This window comes from Plasmodium malariae (genome assembly GCF_900090045.1).
Source record: "Plasmodium malariae genome assembly, chromosome: 14".
Taxonomy (NCBI): Eukaryota; Apicomplexa; class Aconoidasida; order Haemosporida; family Plasmodiidae; genus Plasmodium; species Plasmodium malariae.
In genome coordinates this window covers 1682530-1697990 of record NC_041788.1, presented here as the reverse complement: position 1 = coordinate 1697990, position 15461 = coordinate 1682530, and the positions used below count along the sequence as shown (strand labels likewise).

Sequence of the window (15461 nt, the reverse complement as noted above, 5' to 3'; positions counted from 1 at the left end):
TAACATATAATACATTTAATTAAACATAAAAATAAAAGTTATTTATTTTTTATAACAAAAAATTTATTAATTAAAACAATAAATATGAAATTAACGTAAAAAAATTATGTTATAAATAAATGAAAAATAAGAACAAATAAACTTTTTTTTTAATATAATAACATAATAAGAAAAAAAAAAAAATAAAACAATAAAACAATAATATAACATTAAAAATGTTATTTTAAAAAAAAAAATAAAACATATAGTTTTAATGATTATCTGAAAACCAAAAAAAAGGGAAATAGTTTAAAAACTATGGACAGTTTTATACAAAAAAAAAAAAAAATAGAAAGAAATAAACTAGTATTATTATAATGTGTAAGTAAGAAAAATAGTAAAAATGGTTGAACACATTACACTTTAATAAATCATTATAGAGTATTTAAAGAAAATATTCCTTATTTTATATAGCAAATGCAAAGAAAATAATAAAATTACATAAATATTCCTTTTTTCATCTATTTACATATTATAATAATTGTATCTTCATAATATTATATATAAATATATATATATAAATAATAGAAGATAGTTTTAAGCAATGATTTTAGGCAGAATTTTCAAAGGATTGTCTTCCATTTCTTCCTCGTACGTTAGAAGAAAATATTTTAGGGTTAATTTTGTTTTAAAATGATTTGAACTTGTGTAATAATCTTCTAAAACAAAGTTTTTCTCTTTTTTCATTTTATCCCTTGGCCTTTTCTCATTACCAACGTTGTTTATTCTTTCTAAGCAATAATTTTCCAAGTCAATATAATTCGTTGACTTAGATCTTTTTTCCACTTCTGATTTTTTGGTCTCACGAATCATATTATATAGTTTAATAGAATTTTTATCTTCAAAAATTTTTAAGGAGTTATAATCCGGTATATCATCGAATTCTATGTCCCTTTCATTACTCGTTTTCTAAATGTCGAAAAAAATTCATAATGTAGAAATAATACTATAAAAATGCATATGGGCAATAAAAAAAAGTATTATATATTATCACATACATGAACTAGAAAAAAATTTAAGAGAGATATTACTAGTCACAAATTAGTTATTAATAACAGTAACAAAAAGGAAAATATATATAACACAAAAAAAAAATGGAAAATAAGGGACAAAAAAAAAATAATAAATAAAAATCTAAAAATATGCTAATCACCATGAAAAAATTGTAAAAATCCACAAAAAAGTTGATAAGGAAGTAGGAAAAAACTACATTAACCTTGCACAAACAAAATGCCCAATAAGTAAAATACTACGAAATAATATAGAAACACTAAAAATACACGAGACAAATATATATATGTAACATAAAAAATATGATGCAAACATACATAAAAATTGCTAAAAAGTGGTGAATTACGAAAAAACAATGAACAATCTGTACTAGTACAAGTGGAAAATGCTGTAAACTAACTACTTTCATATGCTGAACACACAACATATGAAAAACTAACACCTGGAACATTACAAACTAATTAATAGCATATATTAGAGAACTTACTAACAAGTATAATCATACTTGAAACGAATAATAATAAATATATAAAAAAAAAAAATTACAATAAGATATTGAAATTTATAAGAAAAAATTCATATATGGTATATACAAATATTATGCAGATATAAAAAATAAAAGGAACTAAGAACTAAATAAAAAAATTTCATACACTGAATTAATTTTATTCACGTTTAACAAACAAATAAATTTTTATGAATTACTTACTATTTTATTGGCATAGTGGATTAAAAGGGTTAATAATTTCATCATTTCTAAAAGGGTATATCTTTTTAAGGCAACTCTAATATATATAAATAAAAATATATATATATAATATATTCATATTTCATTGCATACATGCATATATAAAAAAATATCTATAGCATATGTATATATTATATATAAAATATTAACGGTTTTGCATGTAATTTTATATATTAAGCTTTAAATTTTTTTTTAATACGTACTTAAATTTACAGTTGCAACTGTGCTCATCAGAACAGTGAATGCATAAAATGTCATTTGAATGTGGGCATATAATTGAACCTGCGAAATTGAAAAGGTTACAATATAGATAATCATAAATAAAAAATATTTTATATATTTAGATAGCTATATAGTGCCATATATTATTATTATTGTTCATATAATTTATAGTGTTATTTTAATTTTGATTGTGCTCTAATTCTCATTTTTGTTATTATTTTGCATTTAACATATATTTGTTCGATATTATTATATTTAATTTTTCTACTTCTTATCCTTATTTTTCTGTTCTTTTTTTTTATTCTTTAGCTTCGATTTTTTTTAATTATTGTTTTTAATCTCCATTTTATATTACTTTTTTTTTTTTTTTTCAATTTTTTATATATTATTTATTACTAATTATATAAATATATATCTGGCTATGTATATATATATATATATATGCATATATATAATATATATGCATGTACATCATATATATAATGCATATATATAATGCATGTATATATTTTATATATATAATTTTTTAAACATAAAAATATATAAATATTATGTTTTCTTACTATTAAAGGTTGGTGAGTTACAGGCATCACAATCTTTATAAAAAAATTCCAGCTTGCTTTTTATATTTTCAAAAAAGAAATGCTTATTCTTTTGGCATTCAAAATTTGTATACATTTTGGTAAGATCGAGCGATAAATGCTTTGAATAGTTCATAAGTTTGTTATTTAAAAGGGCATCCCTATTTAATGTAAAATCTACAAATATTGTTTTGCTATCTTTGAAAAATTTATACTCATCCGTTAGTATATATCGTAGAGTATATATTATATGCTTCAGTTGACTAAAGGTATATTCTTGATAATGCAATATATTAGAAAATAAAATGAAGTGTATGGATATACAGGTATTGCGGAAATATTTATAGTTATAATACGATTGTAATCCATAAAATAGCCAAAAAGTTGGAGCTATATTACAAGCTTCATTACAATTATAACCTGAATTAAAGCCTCCATGAAATGTTTTTGGCCATAAAAAAATAAATTCATTTTTTGTTTGAATATTTTTAAACACAGGGATATTATTTTTTAAAAAAACCTCAATTGGCACTTGTATAGTTAATTTATAAATTTTATTTTTGTTATTCTCCTTTTTAAAATGTATTTGTTTTTTATCTATAATTTTGTAGTTTATACAAGATTTTCTATATAATAAATCAACATCATTTATATCTACATCCAAGAAATGACAATTTTCCTGAATTAATTTAGTAGTACTAGTGCTACTACTACTTCTAGTACTGCTAGCGCTACTAGCACCGCTGCTAGCACTAGTTGAGCTGAATTTTGCGCTATTTTTTGTAAAATGCATATTTTTAACCCTTTTGTAATTTTTCATGCAAGGTGTAGCACTAAAAGTAGTAGTAGATGCCCTTTCTTTTAGTTTCCTTTTTAATTCTTCTGGAATAACATTTTTAGCTTGTTTTTTCTTATTTTTTACCTTTTTTTTTTTTTTCTTTTTTCTTTTGCTATTTTCTTTCAAATATTCGTAAATTACATCTTCCACTTTGTCACTATAGCGAGGGGGTATAACATACCATATTTTTGGTTTGCCCCAATGCTGATAATTTATTGATGCAAAATAATTATCTTCCGTGTGCCAGCAGAAGGAGGAAAAAAGGGTTCCAACGTATAACCACGGTATATTGACTCCTTCAATAGAGATATCTACATTTTTTAACATAGAACCTTTTATAAAAGGTAAAGATTTTATATTTAAATTTTCACTAATTCCGTTAATTATATTATTTATTTCTAAATAGTATTTTTCTTTTTTTTGTTTTAAAAAGGGGTTCACTTTTTTCTTCACATATTTATCCCTTAAATAACTATTACTATATTCACTATTATCTCTATTACTATTGATAGTATCGCTATTGCAATTACTAGTACTCCTACTATTGCAATTACTAGTACTCCTGCTATTGCAATTACTAGTACTCCTACTATTGCAATTACTAGCACTCCTACAATTGCAATTACTAATGCTATTACCATTGCAATTACTAATGCTATTACCATTGCAATTACTAATGCTGTTACCATGGCAATTACTAATGCTATTACTATTGCAGTTATTATTGCTATTACTATTACTATTTCTATAATTATTGTTATTGCTATAGCCTAAAGTGCTATGCGTACATACACTATTATTACTATCGTTAACACAGTTAGCAAGTTTCATACCCTGATTTTGTGCATGCATTCTCTTACTTAAACTGTATCTACTTTGGATTTTTAAATTTTCATCATCAGAAATGTTTATTACATCTATTATTTCGTTTCTACCTTTATTCCCTATCTCTTCTTTAATTATAATACTATTATTACATAAGTTACCGTTATTATTTATATTATTATTATTATAGGGGTATAAATATGAAACACTGTTATAATTGTTCATTTTACGATTATCACAAGGTGACATATTATTTCCTACGTCACTAGGTATTCCCCTCTTATATCCACTATCATGTTTGATATTATCTGAACCTTTTGCGTAACCAGTACTCATTTCCATTTGTGGTTTATTGACACTGTTACTAATGGAATTACTATCACAACTTCTACTTTTATTTTTTTTTAATTTTTCAATTTTGAGACTGTTCTGAAAAAGGCACGTAGGATGGTTTTTGGATACAGGTAAATCGGCACCATATATTGACACTATTTCCTCTTTTTCATTATTAATTATATTCCAATATTTCCTTTCAACATATTCTAAACCAGTTTGATGTTTTGGTAGATGCAAAACTTCAAGCATTTCATTATATTTATACACTTCATATAAGGACCAATATTCCTCGGGATGATCAAATTCTTTTCCATATTTTAATTCATTAATTTTTTGTTTTCTTATATTAAATTTCATATTTAAATAATAAGGATTAAATTGTGGTTTAAAAAATTTAGGAGGTTTCACTTTCACAGCTCCATATTTTAATCCAATAGAGTTATATTTTTCAAAAAATAAAATAGGGTTTGATAATTCTTCCATTGTGGTATGTATTACAGGTATCTGCTCTATATTTTTGTATATATCATGTTCTGATAAAGATACGCTTTTATTAAATCGTTCATTTATTATGTTATCCTTATTTTCCAAATAATTTAATTTTCCATTTTCTGATTTTGTTATTTTACTTTGTGAATTTATGGTATTATATATTATATCACATTTTTTTTTAATAACTTTTTCGTTTATAAGTTTTTCTTTCATATCTTCAAAACTAATTTTTTCTATTTCTATTTTATCTTCCTTTTCTAATTTAAAATTATCTAATTTAGAATTATGGTTTATTGAATTTTCTAATTCGTTCGTTTTATCATCTGTAGCTTTAGTCTTTAAAGCACATTTATTCCTTGTATCATATTCTTTTTTCATATGGTATTCACTTTTCTTGTTTACTATATTATTATCATCATGTTCAACAGTTATTTTATTTTTCTTATATCTATCTGAAATATTAACATTTTCTTCTTTCTTACATAATGATATTATGTACTGGGGGTTTCGCCTTCTTTTTCTCATATTTTTGTCATGTATATCCATTTCAAATTTTATAATGAAACATGTGAATTTCACCAAATCGTATTTAATAGTATTTTATTTTATTATTTTTTTTTTTCTATATTATATCTATAAATCATAAAATCTTGAACTAATATTTGGATGTAAAAAATAAAACATAACAAAGCAGCTGCTTAATATAGAGAATAAAAAAAAAAAAATAAAATACACAACTCAACACTTGTGCATATATAATCTACATACAAACATGCATATGTATGTATTTAAATAAGCATGTACGTGTTTAAATTCATGAGTATATGTACTTATTTACATTTATATACATATATGTATATATATAGGTATATATTATAAGTGTATACAAATGTAGTTATTTATAAATAAGCACTTTTCCATATGTGTACTTTTCAATATATATATGTATTCTCAAAAAAAAAAAAAAAAAAAAAATACAGTAAAGCAAGATTACGCCTAGGACAATTAATTTGTATTTACAATATTGTTAACACAATTAGTGTTATCTTACTTAATTACATAAGAAAAGCCTTATAAAAAAAAAATATATAAATATATGTAGTAAATAAATACAACAAAATTACAATATGTAAACAAAAATTTCTAAGAACTTATGCTTAAATTGCAACTTCTGAATGTACTGATTTATTCGTTCATATATGCATTGGAAACTACTTGGTTATCTGATGTTTTTTTTTATATTTTTTTTAAATTAAATAAAAAAGGTGAAAAAAAAAAATGTATATTTATGCATATATCCATACATGTATGTATGAATATATATATATACGTACATATATATATATATATTTGTAAAAACGAAAAAAAAGGAAAATAAAAAGAATATAAAAATATACAACTTGGTATCATATATGCAAATCAATGTAATGGGAAAATAATTTCAAGAATATAATATTCTTAACTACAAAATATGACAAGTAAAAAAACAGAGGAAAGTGAAATAATAATAAAGAAAAAGAAATAACATAATTTAAAAAATAATGTAGTTTATGAAAAAAAAAAAAAAGTATTTTTTATAAAGTAAAAAATATTTTTAAGAATAAAATTTTTTTTGTATATTTAAAAAAAAAAACATCTAAATATAGAAAGAATTTTTTTTTTCCATAAATTTCTAAAAAAAAAATAAAAATAAAAAATAAAAATAAAGATATAGAAAAAAAAGTATTTCAATGATTTTAAAAGGTGCAGTAAAAAAAAAAAAAGTAGTAAAAATTCATATATTTTCGTTGTCCTTATGCATATAATTTTGAATACAAATATACGTGCTTTAACATGTATGCTTATAATATATATATATATAGGCATATAAGAATATATAAATATAATTTCATATGCATATATGCGTCCATAATTAAATACTTATGCACATGCATATGTATATATATATATATAAATATGTATATACAACATTATTTTTAGACCAAACACCATTTTTAAAGCATAAAAATAAGACTTAATTATCAGTACAGATCAATTAGATTCAAGTATCATATGCAATCATATATTTATATAATATATATATAAAAATGGTTTGTAATGAATAAAGGTTTTTTCTAAAAAACGAAAAGAAACAACTCAATTATTTTAATAGCTTATATGTATATATATATATATATATATTTATATATGTACAATTATTTATATATTAGGCCTGTATATTACAGTCATTAGTAAACACATTTTGTTTATTTTTCTATTTCAACTTTAGCATTGAAAAAATAGGATTTTATGTATGCAAAAAGTAAAAGGGTTGGTAAAATGAAAAATATGTGTTTTGTTAAAGATATAGATGACGCGAATATATAAAAAATATGTAAGTATGAACACTTGAAAAATTCTTAATACAAAGTACTAGACTATATTTGTAATTATTGGACTTTTGTTGTTATATGTAATTTCGTTAATGTTGATAAAATTCAATAGAATATAAAAAAGTACGTACGTATGTTTGTTTTCATTATTTGTTTTTTATGTATGTTTTTTTTTTTTTTTTTTTTTGCCTTGATAAAAATATTTGAAGCTGCTTATATGTTAATTGTTGCAAAAAGGAGAAATTATCATTAAAATTTGCAAAAATGTTCTTTAATTATTTTTTTTTTTCTTATAAAGCAATATCTATATTTTTTATTTATGTCATGATATATTTTATTTTTTTTGTATATATATATACATATATACGTACAATGCGAGTTGTTAAAACATTGCAGCTTATTTTTTTTTTGGTTGTTTATTTTTTAAAATTCCAATAACGCATGAACTATGAGATTTATTTAACTTTTGGTAATTTTCAATAAAAATTACTGAAGTTTATATTTATATATTTATCGTTTTTCATTTATAATTTTTTGACCTGAAATGTTGGATGAAGGATTATATTCTATGGCAATATATAAAAAAAAAATTTATATATATTTATAAGAAGCATTCTTTGTTCTTTCATATCTGTATGCATTTTTTACATATTTTTATTTTCAATTTTTTAAGTATTTTTTTTTTTTTTTTCCATTAATAAACCACTTTATTACATGCCTTTTTCTTAAAATAAATAGACTCATTTACTGTTATTTTTTTGAACACTGCTCATTAAATTAATCTAAGAAAAAGGAACAAGGGTAAAATGGAATAAACGAAATTGCAATTACGGAAGGGTGTAGAGAAGATTGTACATGTATATATATAGATCTATTTGCGCAGCATATTGCTCATTGGTTGTAACGTAAACAGTTGAACATGCAATTAAAATATTTTATATTATTGCTGCATTTTTTTATAGAATAATTATGGACTTATTTTACAATTTCCGGTTAAATAATTTTTCCTTTTTATGTAAGGAAAATTACGTTTTATTTGTAACACTCATAATAATATTAATTATACGTATCTATATTTATATATACGGCAACTTACATATTTTTATAAACACTTCTATATTACATTTTCTGAAAACAAAATATTTCACTATACATAATAAATGGAATTCAAATAAAGCGAGTTTTTTTTTTTTTTTTTTTTTTTTTTTTTTATTCCATTGCGCATATGGGGAAACCAATATAATATATATACATAAGTACGCACAAGTAAAAAAAAAAAAAAGTAACGAACTCAGAAAAATTTAGTTTTGTTTAAAAAATAATAAAAGATGATTCACATAAAACGGTAAAAAAAAGAAGAAGCGATTATATACATATGCTTAAGTACGTACTTAAATATAATATAAATTACGTACATACTATGTTTATTATTAATACATATTCACGTTAAATCTTCGTTAATCTTTTTGCCATCCAGGGTATAATGCGTCAACAAGTTGTACATATTTCTTTTGTGCTTCTTCTTTACTTAATTTTTCAATTGATTTCCATGCTTCATATTTTTTTCTCTCTTCAAATTTAAAAAAGCTAGGAGCACCAATATTGCAAGCACCTACAGTACTCTGTTTAAAATATTTATATAAATTCAATTTGTCCTCAACAGAAATTACTTCAGTTTTGGGTAAAGTGTTAATGAAACAAACACTTTTTTCAAACATCTCTGGCATACTCATTTTGTCTTTTAAAGCATTAAAAACTAAGAAGAAAAAAATTAAAAGAAATATTCGAATTTTATTAACAAATTTTTAATGTTTATTACTTTTTCACTATAAAACAGAAGTTGTCATAAGTATTACAAATGACAGAAAAAGTTTGACAGTAAAAAGGGTAAATGTACAAAAATGTAAAAATAAATTGTTTTATTAACTCTTTTTGTGAAAATATTTACATAGTATGAATAGTTTTAGCATTTATACACATGTATGTACGCATGTGTATATAATGTATATGTACATATATATATTTATATATCATTCAATTTTTTTTTTTCTTTCATATAGCAAAAAAACAGTATTAATGTAGTGTATATTTAACAGAATGAATACATTAGAATTATTCATATGTTTATAATAAGAAAATGAAATAATAAATTTTATATAAAAATGACAAACACATATAATATAACTCATAAATTTACAAAAATTAATCGTATAATTCTAAGTGAAAAAATTGTTACCTTTTATATGGTTTATTAATTTTAGTCAAATAACAGTAAAAAGATGTAATTGAAAATATAAAAAAGGAAGTTAAAATAGTAAAATTCGGTAAAGAAAAAAATGGGGGTAATTATTAAATCAATGTTCGGTAAATAAATTATTATATATTGTACTAATTAAAATTTCTTGTTTTTTAAAGTGTACAAAAATTTTATGGACTCATAAACAGAGAGTATATTTTTATATCGCATTGAATGGATGGAAAATAAAAAAAAATTTAATTAGAAAAAATTTCTTTTAACAAAAATAAGAAAAAACTAATTCAATAATTTATTTTCAGATGTAACACGGGCGTTATTATAAAGTCATAATAGTTTTACAATTTCCATAAAAAATTAACGTTAACGTTATAACATTGCTTATTTTTTATATAAATATTTTTCATTAAAACAAGAGGTCGCCTTTATTTTATTTATGGTATATAAATATGTATATTCAAAACAACTGCTGAAAATTAATCTAAGTTTTATTAAAGAATGTTTTATTCAGTTAAATAAAAAATAAAAAATTAGCTTATGCACCATTTAGCATTAATAAGATATATTTTTTACATCCCACATAAATAATTTCGATTTTTATTATAGTGTCCATAATATATAAATATATATATATATAATATATTTTTGCTTTAAACATTCACATAAAAATAAAATAAAAAAAAATTTATATATTATTAAACAGTTTTTGATAAAAAAAAAACAAAAAAGCAAAAAAAATATTCTCTTTCGATATACAAGGAAAAATAATTTATTTGCACGTTCGTGTACTTAATGCGGAACGAACAATGCGAAAAATATTTTTTAAATATTATAATTATTTAATTTCAACGTGTAATGTCCTTCTTTTAAGATATTTATTATATTTATATAATTGTAATTTTTTTGGTGTATTAACTTTATTCTTTTCTGTCACATACCTTGAAGGCTGTTTTCCATACTTCCGTGCTTCAGTACATTCTATAACAATAACTTTTCTGTTTTTTTTTTTGGCATATATATATACTACAAAAAAAAATATAAAAATAAAAATAAAAGAGAAAAAATAATGCATTATTTTGTAGAAAAATATATTATAATGAAATTTTAATGTAAGTACACTTATTGTAAAGGTTATTTATTCAAATGTGAAGTAAATAAAATTGATACGCAAAAAAAAAAAAAGTTACTATATGTATTATTATAAGTATATATAGTTTTATTAAAAATTGTATATAAAAATAGAAGGAAATTTCTTCTTTTTTTTTTAACGCATCTTTAATTTGTTAATATTCTGCTTTAACCATTTCTATTTCTGTTACAGCAATTATTTACAATAGAGTCTCTTATCATATTTATGTCATTTGGAATTATAAACTGTCGATAACATTTCACCATTACCATGAAAAATAGATATATTAGAATATCACATTTTTTCATATTTTTTGTACTTTACTAAAAACATGTAACATTTGGTTCGATGGGTGTTGCTATTACACTTAATATATCATATAACACATATATATAAATCTATATGTATATATCGTATATGTTTGCAGGTACGTATTATGTACAATGATTGGATAAACTTCACCAATTTGAACATTTTATCGTTTAATAATGCATCTTCAAATTATTTTTAATATCCCGAAATGTCCATTAGGTGTCATTCTATTTTTTAGATAAATTCAAACGTTGTAATCTTTTGAAGTCACACATTAAACACATTATATATTTATTTTTAATATATACTTTTTTATTATTATACAAAAATTTTTAAATCTTAAATATCCATTTCTTCAAAAAGATATTATGTAAAATTTAATAAAAGAAAAATTAAATAACTAATCCATAAAAAAATGTGCAATCTGATTGAATGAAACAAAAACATATAAACAAGAAAATAGATGACGGAAAAGCATAAAAATAATATAAATTAAAATTATATCCTTTCGTTTATTTTGTTGCTATTTATTAATATATTTATGTATGTATACGTACATATTTAATTAAAAAAGAGTAATAATAATAATAAATGATAAAAGATATAAAAAAAAAAAAAAAAAATGTAATTTTTTTTCCCCTTGTTTTAGCACTTTTTTGGTATGTAACTATTGTACGTAAATTTTTTCTGTTTTTCAAAGTGAACTCTTAATTCTAAATCTTGAAAAATATTTCGATTTCTACAGCATTTACAGGAAAAATTAATAAATTTTTCCAGTACAGTCGTTGCAATTTTTTAAACATTTGCTCAAAATTGATGAAAGCATTTTTGTTTTAAACGTGTACATACATACATATATATGTATGTATTATATATGTATGTAATATATATGTGTGTAATATATATGTATGTAACATAATGTAATATATATGTATGTAATATATATGTATGTAATATATATGTATGTAATATATATGTAAATACGTATAAGTACGGTTTAACCTCATAGGCGTAGGGAGATTTAAAAATATGACAGTCGTGCATAAATTAAAGAGAAAACTTGAGCCATCCTTATATAAAAGGAACTACATGAGTAATTGTGAAATACTAAAATTTAAAAATAAAATTAGCAGTGAAGATAATAAAAAACATTTAAACAAATCAAAAAAGAATATAAACAATGTCAAAAGTGAAAATATATGTAAGGGTTTAACTACACCCTTTGAAATATACAGATGGTCCTATATATTAAATACAAATAACGAAAAGTTAATTAATGATGTAATAAAACACGATCAACAAAAAAAAAAAAAGATAAAAAAAGGGATAACTACTCAATTGGATATATATAACATTATCAGTCGACACAGTATTATAATAAATGACCAGGAAAATGATATGTTTCTTGAAAATGAAATAAATAATTATTTTTACAGTTTGATGAATAATTTAGAATACTATTTTGATAACTACGAATTTATACATTATATAGTAAAAAATTTAAAGAAAAATGAATCTCATATATTTTATTATATTTATAACAATTTTAAGTTTCTTCATGCCTTGCCATTCAAATGTTTTTGGCAATATGGAAATTTGGAAAATCTGTACATTGAGAATAATAATGATAATTATGAATATGACGAAGAATGTAACAATGAATATTTATTTAAAAATGTCGATTTAAACAAACTTGATATGCTGTTGAGCGAAGATGACACCTTAAATAACGTAATAAATATAAATGAGGTTAATACGAAAGAAGAACATACAGAAGAAACCTTTTTTAAACCTCCTTTAGAAAATGGAAAGCATAGTAATGATGAATTGAGACGACACTACCACACTGTAATGGGGCCATTTAAGTATAAATATAACTATAAGGATAGAAGTGATACGTATGGTCTAGGTGAGAAAATGAAACGGCAAAAGGAAGTTACTCCATATATGCAGATTACAAATGAAAGTTACAATATACATAAGGATAAGAAAATTGTCAATGATAGGAAAAAATGCGCTAATATAGAATATATAAAAAGGAGTTACCCGAATAAAACCTTAAATAATTTTATATTTACAAGTGAAAAAAAGTGTATAAATAGTATGGCTTCATCTACCATATCAAGCTGTGCTCGTAAAATGAGATTAGAAAATATGGATAATAGTAAATATTCTCGTGATATTAATTTAAACATTAATAAAAGTAAGGTGATCAACAGTTTAACATATAGCACGAAGTCTAGGTGTTATGAATGCTTAAATAGAAGTACTACTTTAAATGAAAACACATACAGCTTTAGCAGTAGCACTGATGATACACCAAAGGGCGGAAAATACGTAAATTTAAAAGAGAAAGAAGAAAAAGTATTTGAAAATGTAAGTTACGATAAAATGGTAAAGGAATACGATTTCATTTATGATATTGCAACTTTAGATAAAAAAATACCTAATAATGAAAAATCAAAAGGAAAAAATTTTAGAACAAGCAAAGTGCCAGTATCCCCCATGAGTAGAGCTAGTGTATTTGGTAAAATAATTTTTGATATAGTAAAAAATAGTAGTATAGAATATGTTAAAAGCGTATTAACAAATAATACGAATGACAAGAAAAATATAATTTTAAATGAAAAGAACGCAGAAGTTTTGGCAAATGGTTTAAGTAAAATGAGAGGAGTAGTTTTAAAATTAGGTCAAATGATCAGTTTGCAAGATGAATATTTGTCACCTATTGTAATCAAGGCATTAAAACTTGTTAATAACTCAGCAGATGTAATGCCAGAAAGTCAGTTAATAAATGTGTTAATAAAAGAATTAGGGAATGATTATGAAAAGAAGTTTGATTTTTTTAATTATAAACCTTTTGCAAGTGCATCAATAGGACAAGTACATGAAGCAAAAATAAAAAACAAGAAGGTAGCTGTGAAAATACAATATCCAGGTATATATGAGTCTATTGATAGTGATATAAAAAATTTGCTATTTATTAATCAATATACCGATTTAATATTAAAAAATTTATATATTGAAAACGTGTGTAAAGAAATAAAAAAGGAGTTAAAATGTGAATGTGACTACATTAATGAAGCAAAATATTATGTGCTTTTTAAAAAAATTTTCCAAAAAAGTAAATATTTTTATGTACCATCTGTTTATACTGAATATATAACCAAACATGTTTTAGTAACGTCTTATGTAGATGGAATAACTATTGATGAAGTAGCAGAAAAATATCCTCAAGTTATACGGGATTCCTTAGGTCAGAGAATTCTTTATCTATGTTTACATGAATTGTTTGTTTTTAAAATTATGAATACCGATCCAAATTTAGGAAATTTTTTATATAATGTTCAGAACGACAAATTGTGTTTAATTGATTTTGGAGCTACTCGAACGTATAAAAATGAATTTGTTGATCAATATTTAAGACTTGTTAAATCATCAGTTGAAGAAGATGAGGAAAAAATTTATCATTACTCTTGTATGCTTAACTTTTTTGTTGGTCAGGAAAATGAAGAAATGAAAAATTCTCACATTAAATCTGTTATACTCGTTGGAGAACCCTTTAAATCGAAAACATATGATTTTGGCAAAAATAATTTAGCCAAACAAATATATAACTTATTACCGAAAATTATATACAATAGACTAGTTCCCCCTAGATCTGAAATTTATACGTTACACCGAAAGTTATCAGGGTCCTATTTAATTTGCATGAAATTAAAAGCAAGGGTTAATGCTGCTGATATTTTTAATTCTATATATAAGAATTATAAATTTTCTGTCGAAGATACATATGAAAAAAGTGTATAAAAGCGTAACCACGTTTGCCTTTTTTTAAGTGCACTAAGTAGTACACAAATATTTGTAGAGACATACTTATGTATGCTCATAATTATGCATATACATCAGTTTCGAATTACTAATTTTTAGCAAAAATACATTTTTAAAGGGAGAACAATTTAACGAAATTGTGTTTTGTACTGGTTTATTTGAAATATGCTTATTTAACAATTCTTTTCTTTTCTTTTCTTTTTTTTTTTTTTTCTCGCAATGAATAGCATCATATATGACATTATCATTTTTTTTTTTTTTTTTTTTTTTTTTGATTGTTTTCCCCATGGTTATGTCACTAAAATATACCCCTGCTATTTGTACAAATTAACGCGTAATATATTTGTTTTTAAAATCATTTAATCCAATTTTGATAGTTAAACCAAAGATAAATAGCTAATTATATAGGTGTTTATAACAAGTCAGCTCTGTAATTTTGAAGATTATGCAATGCCATAAATTGAACACTTA

General features: G+C 22.4%; 4 protein-coding genes across 4 annotated transcripts; 1 reads left to right on the top strand and 3 right to left on the bottom strand.

Moving 5' to 3' along the window:
* Window positions 1-576: 576 nt before the first annotated feature.
* PmUG01_14046400 (JmjC domain containing protein) lies at window positions 577-5638 on the bottom strand (the record flags this gene model as incomplete). The annotated part of the gene is made up of 4 exons (XM_029008030.1): window positions 577-948; window positions 1760-1835; window positions 2002-2080; window positions 2584-5638. The coding sequence occupies 4 exons, from the start codon at window positions 5636-5638 to the stop codon at window positions 577-579; spliced, it is 3582 nt and encodes a 1193-aa protein (XP_028864360.1).
* A 3283-nt stretch (window positions 5639-8921) lies between these two features.
* Window positions 8922-9197, bottom strand: PmUG01_14046300 (acyl-CoA binding protein, putative; the record flags this gene model as incomplete). The annotated part of the gene is made up of 1 exon (XM_029008029.1): window positions 8922-9197. One exon carries the CDS (start codon window positions 9195-9197, stop codon window positions 8922-8924), a length of 276 nt encoding a protein of 91 aa, XP_028864359.1.
* Window positions 9198-10553: 1356 nt separating this feature from the next.
* On the bottom strand, window positions 10554-11155 carry PmUG01_14046200 (50S ribosomal protein L33, putative; the record flags this gene model as incomplete). The annotated part of the gene is made up of 2 exons (XM_029008028.1): window positions 10554-10741; window positions 11020-11155. 2 exons carry the CDS (start codon window positions 11153-11155, stop codon window positions 10554-10556), a joined length of 324 nt encoding a protein of 107 aa, XP_028864358.1.
* Window positions 11156-12248: 1093 nt separating this feature from the next.
* ABCK1 (ABC1 family, putative) lies at window positions 12249-14969 on the top strand (the record flags this gene model as incomplete). Its single annotated transcript, XM_029008027.1, has 1 exon — window positions 12249-14969. The coding sequence occupies one exon, from the start codon at window positions 12249-12251 to the stop codon at window positions 14967-14969; it is 2721 nt and encodes a 906-aa protein (XP_028864357.1).
* Window positions 14970-15461: the final 492 nt, after the last annotated feature.